The sequence below is a fragment of the Emydura macquarii genome, unplaced genomic scaffold, assembly GCF_026122565.2.
Source record: "Emydura macquarii macquarii isolate MOO-44397 ecotype Brisbane River unplaced genomic scaffold, CSIRO-AGI_Emac_v2 contig_2768, whole genome shotgun sequence".
NCBI classification, from domain to species: Eukaryota; Metazoa; Chordata; order Testudines; family Chelidae; genus Emydura; species Emydura macquarii.
The window spans coordinates 6,052,497-6,072,620 of NW_027132905.1; the positions used below are offsets into that span (position 1 = coordinate 6,052,497).

At 44.0% G+C, this 20,124-nt stretch overlaps 1 protein-coding gene across 5 annotated transcripts in view; it reads left to right on the plus strand.

Moving 5' to 3' along the window:
• LOC137165291 (collagen alpha-1(XXIII) chain-like) overlaps positions 1–20,124 on the plus strand; it is a 157,533-nt gene that overhangs the window by 15,472 nt on the left and 121,937 nt on the right. Inside the window, exons 3-4 of one of the 5 annotated variants that reach the window (XR_010923317.1) lie at positions 15,009–15,181; positions 15,604–16,008. The exons of 3 other annotated variants lie outside the window; for them this stretch is intronic. Coding sequence is in view for 1 of the 2 variants with exons in the window: in XM_067566500.1 (XP_067422601.1) it covers positions 15,604–15,734 (131 nt within the window). In the remaining variant the exon portion in view is untranslated. Of the gene's footprint in view, positions 1–15,008; positions 15,182–15,603; positions 16,009–20,124 lie in introns of those variants that run through there. One more of the 5 variants, XM_067566500.1, reaches the window with a different exon arrangement.

The following is a 20,124-nucleotide window of genomic DNA, read 5'->3' on the forward strand; positions in this document are numbered from 1 at the left end:
ATTTTAAAACTCCAGGTTTTTTTTTATTATTCATCTCTATAGCAATTTCATCCGTGTCTTGGCATCTCCCTCTACCCTACCCTTAATTTCAGCAAGGTTCATCTTCCCATTCCTCCCTTGCCCACTGGAAGGTTAGGCAAATCATAGTTACATTAACCAGCAAGATTTTATTAAATCAGTTTCTTTCCTGCACAGACGCGCTTAGGCCACGATTTTCAAAAATAGGTGCCTAACATTAAGCTCCTAAATAGAGGGGAAGTGCTGGGTGTGTGGCATGTTTGAAAACTCAGGCCATCTATTTAGAAGCCTACCCTCAGGCAGCTATCTCCGATTTGATTTTATAACCTTGGCCCTGGTTAATATGACCCCATCACAGATCTGTTAGCAACTTCATGTAACAAAGCAACATTTACAGCTCAAAAATGCTGTTAACAGTAAGAGGTGTCCTCATCAGCTTCTTCATGGCTGTGTCCAGGCAATGACCCCACTGCTCTCCTCAACTCCCTTTGGATGTTGATGAAAGACCTCAAAGGGCATCTGGAGTGGAATCTGTGCGCCATGTGTGCTGGAACGTCTGCCCTGGCTTTCCCCTGATCTACCTGTAGTGTTTAGTGATACCCTAAAACTCTTTTAAAAGATTCTAATCTCCAAGGCCATGATCCACTCACTCAAATGAAAGGGCGCTCCAGTGTTGCATTCAAAGATAGACACACAGGGCTGGGCTGTTAACTCATTCAGTGTCTAAGCTAAGAAGATACCCATAAATGGCTGCAACCTCAGAGATGGAGCAGCTGCTACTGCTCTGTTTGTAAGTGACCTCCATCACCGCAGCATCTGTGAACCTTGCCGCTAACAGGAATCCACTAATCAGGGAGGCTTTTCCTACAGAAGCAAATGAGTTAATGATGTTTGCTCTGTATCAATGATGTGCTTTATCTGTGCTCTACTGAACGGTCTCACCAATCCTGCAGCCCTAGGGGTCTCCGTGCTGCCAGCTGGGGTTTCTCTCACTGCAGCAATGTGATCCTTCCCCACTAGGGGTATCTTTGACAGTGGCTGCTGCTGCTTTTACTGTGCTTCCCTCCTGTTCTGGGGATCTGGTAGGGGAGAGTGTGAGAAAGAACAGCATTAAGGGAGTGTGCAGCGGAAGATGATCTTTGGCTGGCAGAAGGAAAGAAATGCAGCTTCCATAGAAATTAGAAAGTGATCAAATGTGAAGTGAAAGGGCTGCCCTCAGCTAGGGGTCCCCCAAAATTACTGCAGTTGTTAGAGATCAGTGAGGCATAGCCTCTGGATTCTAAACATCGTTTAAACAAAAGTAATGATGTTCGTGTCTCTGGTGGGGCCTCGAAATGTGTTATGGGTGGGTGCTCTCTGCTGGTTCCTCAGCAGCAGTGAGTGGACTACAAACACTAGTTCCAGCATGCTGCTGACATGCGCAGTGACGCCGGTGCGTGACCAAGGAAGTCATCAAAAAGCCCTGTTGCCTTAGTTTTCAAAGCTCTTAAACACACCGAGCCGGAACCTTATCCTGTTGAAGTCCAGGGCAAAACGCCCGTTGATGTGAATTGGGAGCAGGGCGCTGTCCCAGAGGTTACCAGATACGAAGGTCCAGAACAGTGGAGTAATACTGGCCCTTTCATAGCGCTGTTCATCTCCAGAGCACTTTAACAAACATTAACTAATTAAAAATGATGACATCAATGGGAGAAGATGTCTGTCCTTTTTTTTTTTGGTAAGGCTCCCAAAGCTATTTTGCGAGTAATGAAAACTATAAAAATAAACATGATGCCCACGGCCTCTGTAAGAATCTGTATGTAACTTTATCTTTGTCTTGACGCATGAGGTTAGGTAACTAGACCCAGATATTCCTGCTGTAGACCTCCTCAGTTCTGGGTTTCCAAAGATTAGACTCATGAAGCTAGACTGATGTTTGTTTTTTATGTATTGAGTCATCTAGGAATTTCCCATTTGGGTTTCCCTCAGTTTCCTTCCTCCTCATTTGAATTCTGTATGACTATTCCCCTGAATGAGGAGAAATTACTGAAAGTAGATTACATGGGGTTTGGCAAGGACTCTATCTCTCTGCCATCTCAGCAAGTCACTAATGCTATCGTTTCTGATCGGTCTTGTGCATATAATGGGATTAGAATGTGTTTAAAACCCAGGCTACTTAGGTTGATCTTATCAGGCATGCAGTGTTGAGAGAAGCAGATTTTAGCACAAGCCCTGCATGAAAATGATTCTGGCCTGTCAGCTCCTTTTGGCAGCATTCCTACGGCGATAGCGGCCATGCTTCAGGCCACCAAGACACTGCAGGCTGCTCTTTAATGATTTGGGTTTTGGAACTGTACGCTGCATAATGAGCTTGTGCTCAGTGTGCCGTGCTAAGGGGCTGGGGGTGGTTACGTGAGTCATGTCAAAACCAAATGTGAGCTGAAGCTTCCCCCTCAGACATTGGAATCTGCTTTCTCCTTTGATAAGCCGTTGCCCTCCTAACTGGGGACCCCATCACTCATGCCACTTGTGCCTCCTTTCCAAAGGGGCAAAAATGTACCAGCCAAGAACACAGGTGAACAGCTGCTGCTGCCACTACCAACCTATGGACTGGTCAGGAGGGGGAGTTGGACAGTGAGGATTTACTGTTGCTAGAATCTAGTGTGTTAACCTTTGCAATCTTCCTTCATCTTGGGATGCAAGAAATCCTGGGCCATTAATAAACTCTCATCTCTTGCCCGGCTGTGCTGCTGCATCCAGACCAGACAGCCTGCTCTTGTATTGATTTGCTTGTTGGTTGGTTGTTTCTGTTGCTTTAAAAAATTAAGGCTGATCTTTTTCTTGTAAGGAGTGTAAAGTTAGTGGGTTTAGGGCAGTCTAAGTTTTAAAGAATCCAGAAATATCTTCACTTCTCTTATCAAAGACAGAGAGAGGTTTGTCTTGTCCTGAAGAATTTGTCTTGTCCTGTCTGTCTTGTCCTGAAGAATTAAGCTCTGATCTTGCCAGCACTACACATACAACCGTGTGGGGCCTTCCTCTGCAGCATGTTGCATGGGTCGCTTGCAGGTTTCAACTAGTGTAAAAGGCAGATTCTCTCTAACTTGAAGTCTTTTTAAATCATGATTTGAGGACTTCCAGAACTCAGCCAGAGGTTCTGGGTCTATGTTGGAATTGGGGGGGTGAGGTTCTGTAGCCTGCAGTGCGCAGGAGGTCAGACTAGGTGATTATGATGGTCCCTTCTGACCTTACGAGTCTAGGTGCAAGGTGTGCTGTTGGTTTGTTTTCCAGATCAGTTTTATGCTCGAGAATCCGACTTGGTTGTTGCTCCTGAGCATTTTCTGTAAAGGAAAATATCCTGCTAAGGTCAAGGAATACAAATACTTAGCACCGAATGTCATACTTTACATCTTCAAACCTCTCGCTTCCTAATCTCTATAACACCCCTTCGCCCCCCAGAGGTAGGTAAGCATTACAATCACCATTTCACTTTGGGGAGTAATCCTGAGACTAAGACTCACTCTTTGGGATAAACTGTGACCATAATAGGATTTTAACTGAGTTAATTAACTCTGGTTAAAGATGATTCTGGCTAAAAGGACGTAAGTGTTGTTTGAGAGACAATGTGGGTGAGGTAGTATCTTTCATTGGACCAAGTTCTGTTGTTGGAATAGACAAGCTTTTGAACTTTTTCAGAGCTTTTCGAACCAGACCTGAAGAGCTCTGGGTAAGTGTTATTTTGCTGACCAGACCAGATGTGCTGTGATAAACCATTTTAGAAACACGAAATGGCTCAAATATGGATTTATCACCCTGTTCTCCCACCCTGGGCTGGCCAACCAAACCAAGCATAGATTATTCTGCCAGACTCGTGTAGAATTTTAAACCGCTAGTTTGTAGTTAAAGTTTCAGCATGGATGGAGCCACAGAGTGGTTAGATGACTTGCCCAGGATCATACAGTGAGTCTGTAGCAGAGGTGGAGACTTTGGGAGTTCCTGGCTCCTGATCCCATGCTTGGTTCCCTTCATCATGCTCCCACTATAGCAACGAGCAGAAAAATGTTCCTGTTCCACTTAACTCCTGATGGAAGTTTTCCACTGAAACATTCTTTCCCCAGCTTCTTTTGGTGTGAGAAATGGCCCCCAGCCTCCCCTGGGCATTAGAGACCAAGCTCTGCGGGGGTCTGTACTGTGTAAGCTGGAGGCTTTACACGTATGCTGCATTCAATCAAACAAAACAGCCGACTTTTTTTTGTTTGAGATGTCCCTGGTTTTTGTTTTATGAGCAAAACTACTGGAAGATTTGCAAGAGAGAGCACTTGAATTCATTCGGGGGTTTGGAGACATTTACCTGGGTGGTCAGGACTTCTCCCTAAAAACCTCGATGAATCTTAAGTCTCAAACAGGCAGAAATGTGTTCTCTGACAGTCTGTCAATACAGCCAACAAGCTAATGTTATGCCAGCAAGCAGTGGTCAAGATCAGCAGTGATGAAATGACCTGAAACATCTGCCTGTGGCTGATACACCAAGCAATTGACAATTTACCTCGCCCAGAAGGGCTTTGGGAAGAGAATGTATTCCACACCCACACCCACACCCACACACACACCCACACACACACACACACACACACACACACACACACACACACACACACACACACACACACACACACACACACACACACACACACACACACACACACACACACACACACACACACACACTCCCCCCACCATCCCCTGTATCTGGTGGGCTTCCTTACTAGTTTGTATGAAGTCAGTCTGGCTATCTTCAATGGTGGAAAACTACTTTAAAAGTTATCTTTGGGGGGGAGGGAGGGAGTTGTCAGTTACAGTAATTCTGAAGTGTGCAGAGAGGCAAGTTCAGCAGTATTGTACCCCCTGGAGGCATCTTCCTGGCACCGGGATGCCCGAAATGGCTGCAGAGAAGCCTGGTATTTCATCCTGGCAGTGGAAAAGGAGCTCTCATAGGCTGCGTGCTAGATCTCATGTTGTATCCTGAGATGACGTAGAGTTGAAGTGGCCTTTCCATGTGTGTACATTAAGGTAAGCTGTTCTTTGAGTGACAGGTCCTACTGGTGCTCCAGTGCCTGGAAAAGTAGGACAGGGGAACGGCTCCCTCGCTCCCTTGATCGCTGTTGTCCTAAGTGAATATTCTGGTGACTCCCTAACTCACTAACTCTTCAGGAGGCGCTAAAATGTAGCGACAATGTACTAACTCGGAAACTAGGCGAGTTGCTGCTACCAACCTATGGCACTGTCACGAAGCTCATGGAATGATAGAAATGTAGGGCTGGAAGGGACCTTGAGAGGTCATATGGTCCAGCCCCCTTCCCCACGACACTGAGGCAGGTCCAAGTAAACTGGACTATCCCTGACAGGTGTTTGTCCAACCTGTTTTTGCCTCCAGCGATGGGAATTCTAGAGCTTCTCTTGGTAACTTGTTCCAGGGTCTTAACTATAGCGGTATTTTTTTAAAAAAATTGGTTCAGACCTAGTGTGACAAATGAGACAATGGACGTGTTGGAATTATTTCCTAATTTAAGAGAACTCTGGGTTTTCCCCCTCAAGATTCAGCAATCCGTCCCACCCGCCTCCCATCTCCCCCAAACGTGACTACAAAAATCACAGAACGTTTCAACCAGGGTCACATCTCGTGTGTCACTATATCCTATTTATATTTGCCTTCCAGTCCAGCGTGGAGGAACTCACTGAGCACAATAACTCGCATTACTATATCCTTGCAAGTTACAATCAAACTGTTTCAATGACCTAATTCAACCTCCACCTGTTCTTCTGTGTTTGTCATAGTCAATCTTTTCCCTGCATGAGATAGAAGCTACGCTGGTGCCAAGATATCCCTCAGCATTAGCATTTGGCAGCATGCAGAAATACAATGTGCTTCTTTAATTTCATCCCTGCGATGGATGAGTTTAGCTCCAGAAGTCCCTGTGTATGAACTGTTAAACGGGCTCTTAGAAGTTCAAGGCTCATGACCAGTTTGAAATCTCATCAATATTAAAAAACAAGTTGAAGGAGGTCCCAGGTACTGAATCGCTCTGTCAAATGTGGTTTTATTTTCCTACTTTTAATGTATGCCTCTTCCCTGTACCTTTGTGAAAACCCACATGGAGAAAGTGACCGGTGAAACTGACCATATACACAGTGCCCTGCATGCTGGGCTGAGGCTATCCTTTTTGCTATTGTGCATGGCAGAACTCGGGTACAAAGCAGCATTAAGCCGCCTGCGCTGTCTTTTGATCTCGGGCCAGCTGTGCAGCAGGTAAGGGGATAATGGACCAGTCAGGGATCAGTGCGGTATACAGAGATTCTGGCCACACCCCCTTTACCCAGGCCAGGCTCCCTATGCTGGCAGCAAGGAAGGAGGTAGCATAGGTGTCACTATAGTGGCTTTATATAGGAGGATTCCTCCGTATGGGGAGATCCTCCCGGGGCCCACAGTGCCAATTAGGGCTTCTTTGCATCATGGCATGGTGGAAAATGGTCAGAGCACAGTGCAGAATCTGGCTCAATCTGCTGTCGTGTGCATGGCCTAAGCAAACTGAAACACAGGAGGCCTTGATCCCTTACTGGGGCCTCTAGGTGCTAACTTAAATAATAAATATGAAGAGGGAAAACATTTTCAGGCACAACTGCCTTTGGTCGTTTAGTTTCAAGTTGACAGAATCCTTTTAAGAACTAACGTTCTCTTTAGCAGCTTAATAGCTGGAGACAGTGGGCTCATATTTTCACAATGATCACAGATGTTCATTGACATCTATCTAGATGCTTAGGGCGAGACCCTGCAAAATGCCAAGCACCCCGGCCTCATTCCACCGAAGCATGTGTTTAACTTTAAGCCCTTGAGTATAGTCCCATTGAAGTCAGTGAGACTACTTGGATGCTCAAGTGCTAAGCTGGGTCAGGGCCAGAGGGTTGAGCATCTTGCCGAATCAAACCCTTGGAAGACAGATGTAAAGAATTTAGGAGAGCACCGAGCACACGGTTGGCTTTACACAAGGAATACACACAGCAATAAATCATCCAGCCCATTTCCCTGACAGTGAAGCGATTATCCCCCATGCTACACTGCTGTACTGTCCTGGCCAGGGTAGTTTTAGAAGTCTCAATTAATGGATCTTCTGATGCTTCCTCCCTCACGTCCTTTGGGGGATCCTGTTCCTCAGCCTCATACATCTCGCTGTCAGGATTTTTTTGTCGAAATATTAAGCCAAAAGTTTCCGGAAACAGTAGCACAGTTTTTGGGTCTCGCTCTTTTTGTTTGGTGGTGGTTTTCTCTCTGCAGTGTGAGAGTTATGGAATCATTTCTCAGAGGCAGTGGGGGTATGCGGCTGTTTTTAAAAAGTCAGTAATCATCCTCTTGATACAAGTGGCAGAGTTTTAGACACAGTGGTTAATTGGTGGAATCAAATCTTTTTATGGAGGCTTCCCAAGGCACATTGGCCATGCTAAATTTTGGGTAAATCTTGTGATATTGTAGGTTGGGTGGTGGTGTGGTTTTTGTTTGTTTGTTTTTTAAATGCTTGGCTAATATTCATGTGCTTCACTTTTGTGCACTTTTTTTAAAATTTGTTTTGAAGACACTAATATAAGCTTGGCTTCTGCTGAACAGCAGCTGCCTCTTACGTTAAAAATATTAGAAAAATGAGGCTGAAATAGAGACATGGATTTAAAACAAAAAACCTAAAAGCCAAATCCTTGGGTAGATGCAATCAAATGATATAAGCTCTTCCTTTGCTCCCAGATCTCTAGTCCTTTACTCCTGTGAGTAGTTCTTTCTCACACAGGTTGCTTTGTTGAGCCAGAGAAACTGCAGGGAATAAACTTTGCTTATCAACCCATGTTTGTCAGATAGAAGCGCTGCTAAACGTAGTTAAGATCTGTGAAGATACATTTCAGTCAAGGAATATTTGAAAACGAAATGACAAATTGTCCAAGCTAATTAAGAAACAACAGCTAGAGATGCCCCTAGGGCCTGATACTGTGTTACTTTCTCACCCCAAACCCCCACTTACTTCACTGGGATTTCAGGATGCACAACAAATGTAGGATCCGCTCCATTTAAAGGATAACTGTCCAGATGTGTGCTCTTCAGAGGGAAAATGTGCTTTGTGACTTGGGGCAACAATCTAAAGTCTAACCATGAGCCTGATTTTGATGTGATCACATCAGTTTGGCAGACACCTTTCTGTTTCCAACAGTAGGCACAGCAGAATTGGAAATAGTCACTTTAGGATTGTGGTCTGTATATCCCCCCTTCCTCCCCCCCCCCCCTTTTTTTTTTTAATTTAAACCACCAGATTGTATTGTTTTCAGCCATGCCCCTTGGATAATTTGAGGTGGGCCATTTCCGGGTTCAGAGCGCCACTTCTCCTAACTGCCGTAAAATAACATCTTTTCCCACCCTCGCAGGCTAGTTCATTTCTAAAATATGATGTCGAGTAAATCATTTAAAAAAAAAATGATACAGAATTCCCAGCCATCTGTATAGCGGGGGGGCTTTAACAAAATAACTAGAGAATGTCTACCAGCAGAGTATATATGTCTGGAAATGTTTCTTTCTGGACACACTTGATCTGCATGTGTGTGTTTTTTCTCTCCGTACTGCCCTGTTTGCGCACAGTCTGACTACAAGCGCTTCCTCGCAGTACTCCAGGGCAGTGAAGATGGATTGTCCACATGCTGCGTCGGGAAGGATCTAGCAGGTCTGTGTGGCTTGGCTGATAAGAGTGATTGAAGAGCCTGGGAGAGTTTGCTGCCTGCTGGAGATGTTGAACAGATTCTCCTGGATTCGGGCAATCTCTCTGAATAATCGGTACGATGACTCTTGTATGCTCTGCATCCCATTCATCTTAATTTGCACCCAGGGATGTTCTTGGGTCCTGCTCCTGCAGACACTTAGGCGTATTGTCTCACTGTCTGGAGTGGCTCACAGCAGTGAGTGTTGACCTTAGGGCACTGTTAGAAACCAGGGCGGACACACCAATCTGGTGTGTTCTAGAATTAGATTTCACCAACAAATTTCAGTAACAAATATGAACTCCAGGATCACTATACCAGCCTTACAATGGAGTCACAGTGTGCGTTGAGAAACTGCCTTTCCAGCTCAGCGCTGCTGCGATTCGGGTTGGACTAGATGACCTCTTGTGGTCCCTTCCAACTCTAATCTTCTATGATTGAATTCAGGCTGCTCCAATAGCTGTATTTACACTTTATGCAGGTAGTGAATACATTTGGGGCATTCTTATATGGACTCAAATAAGAGGCACTGTCCTGGTAGTGTGATGTGGGACAGATGGCCAATAGAGGCTTGTATCGTGGCCAGACAAAATGTTGTAGGCAGTCCTGTTGGGTGGTATATTGGACAGATCGCAGATAATGACAGGCAGACTTTGGATGCTGTGGTTTCTTTTCAGACATGGGGTTTGATTCTTGGTGTCCACCCTGAATCATGGTTTCCACAGTGTCTTTCTAAATGTCCATAGAATATGATTTAAATCCTCTGGTTTAACTGGAGCTTAGTTTTAAACTTGAGGAATGAGAGAGAGAGAGAGAGAGTTGGGGTGTTCAGAAATAGCTGTTTCACTTTTAATACAGTCGCTAGCTTTTGGGAACTTTTCATGTGTGCTACCAGCTCAGGCAGTGAGGAGAGTGACTTGATTTAAGAGTGAAAGGATTTGCAAGTTAAACTCCTTCTTTACGTACATTAAAAGACCAAGTGCAGAATCCATTGAGCATACGCGTCACAGTTGGGGGGCTCACCAGAAATGCCTATATCTGACAAGGTAATGGTACAGTGTGACATGCAAGGTCCTTTTGTTTTTTAGGGCATAGTGTCAGAACACTCTTGCTGGCTTGATTCATCTTGTTTATAGCGACACACCACAGTAGATCCAGGCATTTGGTAAAAGCCAGACTTCTCTCTCTTTGCCAAAAGGTTGAGGGGGGAGGGCATGTTTTCATACAATAGGTATTTTGGATTTGGCAAAAACCTCTGTTAATTAAGGAGGATCAAATGTAAAATGACTCGCGCTGGCCCCCCCCCCCCTGTCATAAGCACCTTTTCAATGGGTGCCACTGACAGGCATTGCTTGTTGGGGAGCAGGGAGCACCCCTTTGAAGATACAAAGGTGAGGCTGGTTTGGGCCTTAAGTGTAACCCAGCTAACTACTTTCAGCCCCGACTTGAGCCTCAGTGAGTGACTTTCTCCCTGTTCAGTGCAATGTTATTATTATTACGATAACCCAATTTAATCTGTTGATTTGAATATTCTCTCTCAAAACACAGCTTTTTAAAATGACTCCTTTGTTTTGTCTTTGGGGAAGAGCCCATCTGATTTGCTTGATGAAGTGTGGATTGCATTTAGCTTGAGTATTTTTATTGCTATTCTGTGCAAAGGGTTATTTGTCTTTCTCTGGTAATAGCCCTTACTACAACAGTCAGCAAGAGGCTCCCTTTGTCAAGATCTGCCCGGCATGAAGTGAAGCAAAAAACCAGTTAGCTCTGTCTCCCTGTGGGGCTGTGATTCTCAAGTGTCTAATGGGTTTGAAGTGGCTTGTTGTCGCTCATTGCTTTGCAAATAGCATCACTGCGGACCACAGAATAAATTTTAAGGGCCGCTTCTATCTACTTGTGAAGGAAGTTCAAAGTTTTCCATAGCAATGCAGAAACTCTGGACAGAGCAACTCATTAGGGCTTATTAGAGTAAAATGAGCAAAGAAAAGTGAAACGAAAACAAAGCTACAGAGAGACAGATAACCAAATTCCTTTGACCTCACTGAATACATTTTCATTCCCTTTTTATTGGGTCTTACTCTGGGCTTTGATTTAGTCCAATTATTACTGACAATTTCCTTTTATCTTCTCTCAGTGGAGTTTTGGAAGGACTGTTGTGTGTTCCGGAAGCCACCACTTTGGTTCTCAGCAGCTTGTGATTGTGAATATTGCAAGGACACTGACTCTTGGTTTGTTTTGTAGCTAGTTTGGGGTGGAGGGCCGGAAACCAAAAGCGAAGGATAAAGTTACATTAACTACCTTTTAAACACATACATGATTATAAAGGATGATACTTTATAATAGAACATGTAACAAAACGAATCCACACTCTTCTCAACAATAAAGTAAGGTGTGTGTTTACAGCAAAAGCTATCTGGTTCCCTGCTCTGCATTAAAGCTGATTTGATGCGCAAATATAGCAATATGTTATACCTGCATCACCACCTGCCCCTACTCTTTGCCGTATTAGAATAGCTTTCCCTTTTCTTCACAGTGTTGATGTTATTGTGCATGCAGACTGCACTGACCTGTGTGTATAATGCATTTGGTTTTAATGGATTTTAATTGCAAATCAGCTTCCCCTTCCCGCCATCACACACACACCACGGGCTGCCTCTTGTAAAATGAGTGAATTATTAGAACAGGTATATCTGCAGTGCTGCTTTAAGGCAACACGGCTGACACAGTAAAGCTGGTTATAGATCGCATACTGCTGAAGCCAGGCCATTTAGCGTCTAAAACAACATCAGCCGCAACATCATAGCCCTGACTATGTTTCATTCTCTTCCAACACTGTGCCGATGTCCAGCATGTCGTTGGTCTCGGACATGAGCGAGTTCTGCCTGTAATTAAAGGTCTGTCAGCATTTTCATTAGGGATTTATGATCTTGGTCAAAAAAAATTCCTTAGTCTGAAAAGTAATTAAGATGTTAAATTGGGCACACTTCAGACAAACAAACTAATTAAAGAATAGTTATCTACAGTTGGGGAAACCGGAGAAGTAAGATTTCTTGGGTTAGTTTCATAATTCACAACATTTTTAATTATGAAATAATGAGGGCAGTTGAGCAATGTTGGAATTGGCTATTGTCTATTGAGGAAAAAGTTAAACCTATAGAGAATTGAATTCCAGGAAGAGCTGTACACCTGAATTGGGGGTGGAAGGGGACTCTCTTTCTTTAATGCAGTGTCTGGACCAGCTGAGCATTGCTTGCTGTTTGAGGTTCATGATACGGAAGGAAGCGTGGTCTAACGGTTAAAAGATCTTTGGTCATTATTAAACAATGACAAGTTTTGGCAGTCCTAAAAGTTCAAAAAACATGAGTCAGGATCTAAAAAATCATGAGGTTTTTTTCAGTTATTTTGTGCCTTTCTTGTTTTGCCTTTCCTTTTAACTGTCCCTGCCCCCTCTGTGTAAGGGGGACAATTGGCGTTGCCAGCTCTCCCATATTTATAGAGGCCTCCTGGCTGTCTGATAGTCCAGAACTTCCACCTTCTTCCCAAAAGTCTAATTCCATGGTCCACCCCCCCCAGCCCAGTGATGGATTATCCTCTGCCTACTTCCACATCAGTTCTGCCTCCCGCCCCACCTCTGTTCTTCCTGCTGCTCCTGAAGTTCTTCACCTCCCACTCCCCGCAGGCCTGGATTGAGGGGGGCAGCTCCGAGGGTATGTTGCACCTCTCCTTTTCCCCAGGGCTGGCTGATAATTAACGGCTGTATCATAATACATGTGCACAAGGGGCTGAATTAAGCTTGCACAGGAATACTTAACTTTCCCATTTCTGAACTTTTGAGAGCTTGACTTTGCAACCGAAATAACGTTCTTTGAACAGGTTTTGCATGTATAAAATACAGTTGGATAAATAACACTTGTATGAGAGACCTTAAAAACTCCATTTTAAGACTTAATTTGGTTCCTGAAAGCTGTGGCTTCCCAGTACTGTAGCACATTTTACTTGTGATTTTAATATATATACTGCATATAACTTTTCCTCGTCTATACATTCTGTTATGTGGGTACTCTACATAAAATGCATTCTGCTGGAAATGACACATTTCGTCCTCTGCAGCTTTCTCTTGCTGACACTTGGCCCGTTGAGCTATCATGTGTAAAGGGGGGACGAACCGTGTCTCCTTAGCAGCTATCACAATGTTTGATTTCCCTTTTGTTCTTATCTCACTTATAATACCAGGGTGTTTGCTTACAAGGGGATTCCAGAGCTGGGTTCTGGGTAACATCAGAGATTTAACAAGATGAACCAAGAAACCACAAATGGTCTTTGAGCCAAAATGCGAAAGAAAGAATACTTTTTTTTTTTTTTTTTTTTGGCAAGATCCCTTTCTGTTTCCAGTCAGACTGATCTTGTGATCCTTTCATGTGAGAGTCCCTTATTCGTGATCCTAATCCCACTGACTTCACTGAGCCTGTTTAGGTCAATGAGGGTTCTGTGATCATGGTCCATTTAAATCTTTGAATTATACAGTCTCCTCTAGAAAGGTGATGACTCTGCATAAGCTGTGGTTCCTGGTGTGCTTAGACGTTCCTACTTCTATTTTCTTTGCCTCAAGGCGGGTCTCAAATCATCATGCTGCCTATCACTAGACTTACCTGATGGTGAGCGCATCTCCTCAAATGAGCAGTTCGGCTTGGCTGAGAGAAATCTTTCGAGATGGGAAGGGGAGAAGGGGCAGACAATTTTTGATCTCTTCAAATAATTGGTTGAAGGATGCATTCTCTAGCCAGGTTCTCCTAGGAACCCTGCCAAATCCACGTGTATCGCAGCTGGGAGCCTCTCTCTCGTAGAGTTCTGGAGGAGGAGCAATGGTTAGGAGGCTTCTCTCCATTACTACCTTGTGCTCTGTTTGGGACTGTTGGAAACCTCATCTAGTGCTGAATTTAACAGCCCACGTGCAGAGAAGATAGGGCAAATCCCCCTCAGTCTGCCGGGCAATGTTAGTGAAGGAACCTCAACTCCAGGATTTGCTTCCCCTGTTGATTTCCCAGGGCTCCTATTGGGGTCTCATTACAAAGCTTATCTGTTTTCCCAGGCCTGTGCTGGAGGGGGGCACTGAGTGGCTGATGACAGCATCTGCTTTGTTAAGCTCGGGTGGGTTTTAGTTATGTACATTGGTTGAATTTGTATTTTGCATGTGTTGGGTAATAAATTTTGCGCACGTGTCCAGAGCTGTGAATGGGCATGTGATAAGTGCAACACAAATCTCCTGCACGAGACCTCTAAATTAAATCTGTGTCTCTACAAGCCCTGGTCACCCTCACTAACTCTCCCTTCACTTATGTCTTTCCTTTTTGTATTATCTTTATAAATTAGGTTACAAGCTTCTTCGGTCAGGAAACTTGTGTTTAATCTGTACTGATAAAGAGGCATATACATCCCTATTATAAAGATAATGGAGAGTTTTATGTTTCATTGTGTGTGATAGATTGGGGTGAATATATCTTTAAAGTGTAACAACAACACACTTGTCGGCTATTCAAGTCCATGTTTGCTACTTTTTAATTTTGATCAATGCATTTGTTATGGTCTAGAGCCCTTGAAGGTACTGTAGCAGTAAGTCGCTTGTAAGTAAACAAATTCAGTAGACAGGGAGACTGTTTTGAATAATTACCCTAGTAACTAAAAATAAAGGAAAAAAGATCATCAATATTTTATCTTAAGTGTTTGAATGAATTGCAATGGTATCTTATTCGCACTGTCATTTGTAAGATAGAGAATGCTGATATAATTCATAATCCGAAAGCTGCAGCCAAACTAGTGAACTAAGAAAAGGAAAATTTGAGAAGCATTTTTGCTGATATTTTTGTAACCTCTGCATCACATGGTAGTGTGCCACAGGCTTTCCCAGGTCTAAAAAGACTGGCTCTGCAGACAATGCCACTGAGCTGTGATCAGGTTAAGAACTCCCATTCTGAACAAGTCACATCCGTTCAAGAGTGCGGGTCCACAAAGCCAGGACAGTGAATGAGCTAATGAGAACGCAGTGAACCCTTTATCATTTTGCAGGGTGGATGCAGTTTAGTTTGGGTGGGACTCTGGGTCAGAACCCCTCCGCCCCCCAGTGGCTCCTAGGGTGTGGGTCCTGGGGGTTTATTGACTCGAGTCGAACAGATTTGTGTGTGGACAGAATGGGGGTTTGGGCTTGAACCTGAGCCTGCGCTTCCACTTCATTGCAGACTTGTACTCATGCTGATCCAGTCGTCTTTGTGTTGCCTGTGGGTGGACTGCGCTACTAGTGCACTGTTGTGGAAGTGAGATAAAACTGATGTTTGGTCCTGGCAGCTTGTGACGGCAGAAGATCCTCTGGCACCCTTCACAAGAGTAAAGATGGAGGCGTTCCCTGTATTTGGTATTCTGAATTCAGTGTTGTTAATTTCCTGTCCCGTTGTTCACGTGTTGGAAACATTGTAAACTTGTTGGGACAGGGATTAGGTTGTCTTTATATGTTCCTTTAGCTCTTGCACGATGGGGGGTTCTGGCCTCTAGACACTACGATAATAGAAGGGTTTAAATGGTCACTGTCTGCCTGTTTTCCATCCGGGCAGTTTGCCTTGCAGTAGCAAAAGAAGTGACATGTTTGCGCGGTTGCATATTCACCAGGACGGTTGTAACCTTTCTGGCCTCCCTATTTTTAACTTTCCTCTGACCCCTCCCCAAGAACATGCGTACGTGTGTGCACGTCTGTCCAACATGCAGCGGCTAGAACCGCCTTCTCTCAGTGCTCTGCTCACACTTCCTCCTTGAATCCCTTCCTGTCTCTTACCACTTCAGGTGAAGAAGAGCGGCTTGAATCTGCAGAACTGAATCCACGCTCACTGGATACGTCAAAGGGTGTAGACAGACACCCTGCGACAGGGAGTTGCTGGATTCTTCTTTGGTTCCTCATCAAGCTCATAGCCTGATTCAAATGTCTCCAGGACCGTGCACAGCATGCACCCGATCCAACTCCAAATTTGGGCACCACTGACGTTAGATGAATTCTGCCAAGTACCTATTAAAATAGCAGTAATGTGTAGCTCTTCCATGTTTGGGCAGGACCCCAGAGCTGGATGTGTCCATTTGTTAGGGGCGTAATCGGAATGGGGGGCGTCTTCTGAAGCGTCACTCCTTATTTGTGTGCATTAATAAAGTCTGTCTCTGTTTTGTGGCATCTGTGCAGTGACAGATACTTGTTGAAATCTGTTTTCTTTTGTGTTGAAGAGCTTTTATTTATTTCTCCCGTGTGTCAATACTCAAGGCTTGCATTTGTTATCAAGATAGCAACATAATTCTCTGGAGCCGTACATCTGTATGATTGTACTATGCAGAAATACTTTGTTCCATGACATCGGACCATTTTAAATTAGATTTTTTTTCAGCTATATCGTACTGATCCTTGATCATTAATCTCATAGACCAACTGTGGTATATTAAATCATAGTGTATGTGCCAATGTAATTGTCATGGTGGGGGATGCTCACAAGAGCAGTGTTATGGTGATTTAAGTTCCCACTAAATGGGGGGAGGGAAATTGATATGATCTGAAAAGAGAAAAAACAAAAACAAAAAACCTCTTCCATCGCCCCCACCCCAAGTTTAAAACTGGCTGGGTCCTGTGGCATTTTGTTTGAAAGTCAGCAGATGAAATACTGGTTCACGTGGAATTGGGGAATAATCTTGGCATAACTCACTGAAGAATATGACTTTTTAAAAAAAAATCAGTGTTGCTTTGTAGCTTCGTCTCTAACGCACTGTATGAGCTCTGACTTTGACGTTTTAATGGTAAAGCACAGATGTGAAAACTTTCCACTGGGCCCCTGGCAAAAATCCCAACACGCTGTGTCAAATGGGGGAGATTTGGGTTTTTTTTTTTTGTGTGTGTGTTCTCCGCTAATAAACCCTTTTGTTTCCATCCCCATGAGTCTGTTTTAAAGAGCCTGGGCTTTATAGCAGGCTGTAAATAGAACATTGTGTCTTTACTGTGGCAAAGACTAGTACAGTAGAGGCAGTTTTTTAGATGTATGTTTGAGTTTGGTGAAAACTTCTTCAACGTTGTGAAAGCTAAATAAATACTATAACACTATTGCACTTTTAAAAAACAATGGAGCCCATTAACCAACAACTGCAAAAGACATAGGTTTTCTAGTTGTAGAACTGCTGGTTTGAATATTATTCATTAGTACCTTCTGTTGTAGAAGAGTCGCTTTTCCATCTGCCTGTTCAGCAAGCAGTGTTCTTTTTTTCCAGTTGGGGCTCCCTTCTCCTGCCAGAAAGGATAGGAAATATGCATAAAATATATGGAATATGCATATTATTTAGCTGTTTCAAATTTTGTGACGTCCGGCTATGTCTACACTTAAAATGATACAGCTGTGCCGCTGCAGTGCTTCAGTGTAGACGCTACCTACAACCAACGGGAGGATTTCTCCCATGGCTGCAGATAATCCAGCTCCTTGAGAAGCTGTCGCTAGGTCTATGTAAGACTTCTTAAGTCGACATAGTACTGTCTACACTAGGGATTAGATCGCTATAGCAGTGTCTGTCAGGGAGGGTGGGTTTTTTGCACCCCTGAGAGACACATCTGTGCCGATGTAAGTTACCAGTGTAGACCAGCCTTGTGTCTGCTCTTCATGGCTAGTTGCTTGAGCTGAATCAGCCTAGCCCTCCGGCCACCTTGTGCTGCTTTAGGTGTGATGGGAATGAAGGTGCATTGAGCGGTGACTCTGGGCAATTCCCTTGCTGCTGCCCCAGCGGCTCCTGGCAGGGAAGGAGGCATGGCTCAAGAAGTGCCCGCTCCTTGATCGCTGACTGTTGGGGGAAGGGCTAACTAGGTATCTCCTCCAACTGCGATGTAGTGACTGTACAGGTGATGCTGCCCTCTAGTGATTGGTCCAGAGAGGGTGAGGGCTCTACTGCTCCTGTTAGCTAGAGAGCTTCACCTTTATCTCAAGTGGCAGAGGCCTATATTTTTGGAGCTGAAAGCAGTGTTCTAAACCCATCTCCCCGAATGTGCACTGGGTCTGTTATTTTCAGCTTTATGCCCTAATGGCTTCCCACTCGTCCTGGTGGGCGTATAAGTAAAGCCCTGTGCAGATACAAAATTTGAATCCGCACTCAATCCACAAACATGGTGAACAATACATCTGCGGAGGTGGCTATCCGTGGATATAAAGCAGATATCCGCGGATTTGCAGGGCTCTAGGCTTATGAGCTAGCCCAGGAAAGGGGTCTGGCCCTCAGCTTGCACCATACTTGATTGATTCATAGATTCCAAGGTGAGAAGGGACCATTGTAATCGTCGGGTCTGATGACTTGTGTAACACAGGCCATAGAACACCCTCCTGCCTGTGTTTAAAGGTTTTGAGCTAATGGCATTGCATTTTTTCCCTTTTCCATGAGTAATAGATGGCGGCTGCTCCACAGTTGCATGGCCTTTCTGTTGTGTAATTGGAGCCGTTAATCCTTACCCAACCTGTGTGAGTTCACGCTACAGCAGGGTGAAATTCTTCCACTGACATTTTTTTCGGTGAAAATGCAGAATCACCGACTCTGGAACGTTTTGGGAATGCATGTTTTCAGAGCTGTTCATTTACAAATATCCTTAAAAACCCCCTCCTGAAAAGTCCAACCATTCTGGTTTGACACCTTCAAAATGAAACGTTTCGATTTTTTCCAGTTCCAGACAACTTTTTGTTTAGCAATTTCCTTCCATTTTTTTTTAAATTAAAAAAATGTTTAAAAATGCGCGATGGAAGCAAAACATTTAGTTTCAGCTGGAACAAAATATTTTGTTTGTGCTGAAATTAATTTTTTTCGACCTTTCAAAATTGCCAGCGAACCAAAAAACATCCATTATTTGCCCAGCTCCAGTTCTCACCATTTTAGGTGCATTCTCTGTGGTCAGGCTAGATGAGAGAGAGTTTCCAATTCTAGGGCCTGCTCTGCCTCCCATTGGAGTCAATGGAAAACAACCCATTGCCTTGAGTGGGAGCTGGAACAAGCCTTTATATAACTGGGGATCTCTTGTGATATGAGCTCGAAATAAGCTGACCATTAAGGACTGATCTGAAGTCTTGGGTTGGGCAGCTTTATCTCTCAATATGAGATATGACCAGGCCACTTTTCTATGGCCAAGCAAAGTGAGGCTATACACTCAATTCTATCTGTAACATGATTATTTTGAATACTGCTTCTAATGAATTCCAAAATTTCAAGGACTTTTCTGGGCAGAATCCTATTGATTTTGGTGGAAATTGGAAAAACTGAAGGGGAAGATGGGGGGGAGACGCAAGGCATCTGGTTAGTAGACTCATTAGTGAATAACTAATTGTCTGTAGATCAAAGAACTAGTTGATAGCAACCATTAACTCCTCCTAGTACAACACTCCCATCTCAGATCTGCCCGTTTGTTCCAATGGAGTTTAAAATGTTGAAACCCTAAATAACTGATCTGCCAGCTATAAAAGAAACAATAATTGTAAGAGGAACAAGGAGGGTACACACAGACCTTGGCATTGTGGGTGGACAATAGGGGGCCCCATATGAGGGAAGGAAACCCTCTAATGATAGTATTATCGTTAATTTGTGTCACTGTAGCACTGGGGATTAGCACCAGGAGTCCACTGAGCTGGGCCCTCTATATGCTTTATCATCAATTGGCTTACTGAGTGCCCCAGCTGCTATGACTTTGACATGCTTGGGTAGGAACTGAGAGTTGGGCATGTCCCCTCGTTAGGGGCATAATTGGGATGAGGGCATTTTATCAAACTTCATTCCTTAATGATGCACGTTAATAAGAAAAAGTTTTAGTTTGACTATCTCTATTTTTGTGCCATCAGCGCAGCAACCTGCTGAAATCTGCTTTTCATCTGTACTGGTGCCAATTAACTGTCTGTCCAGAAAAACGCGTATGCTTGAGAACGACCCCCCTAGTTTGTGGATTGTCGGGTATTCAGTAAGTTCTGTCTCCAGTGCATTGATCTCAAGTCTGAAGTTAACCTGAGGCGTCTGCAGAGCTTTGCTAACATCTTGCATTTCCATTCGCTTGGCATTGCTGCTATCCTATGGAAGATGTGTTTCTTGCCTACAAGAAAATTGATGTCTTTCTGCAAATGGTGGTGGTGTTTAGCGCTGTCCTCACAAAATGACTGGAAAGATTCAGTCCTCTTGAGTAATTTGCACATAACTTTCACTGTAAGTTGGATCCTGCAGTGTACACACCCAGGAGTTGGACTGGCTTTTCTCTGGGGTGGATGTAAGTGTTCCTGGCTGGAAAGTAAGATTTAAGATTAAATCGTGACATGACATTTTTCA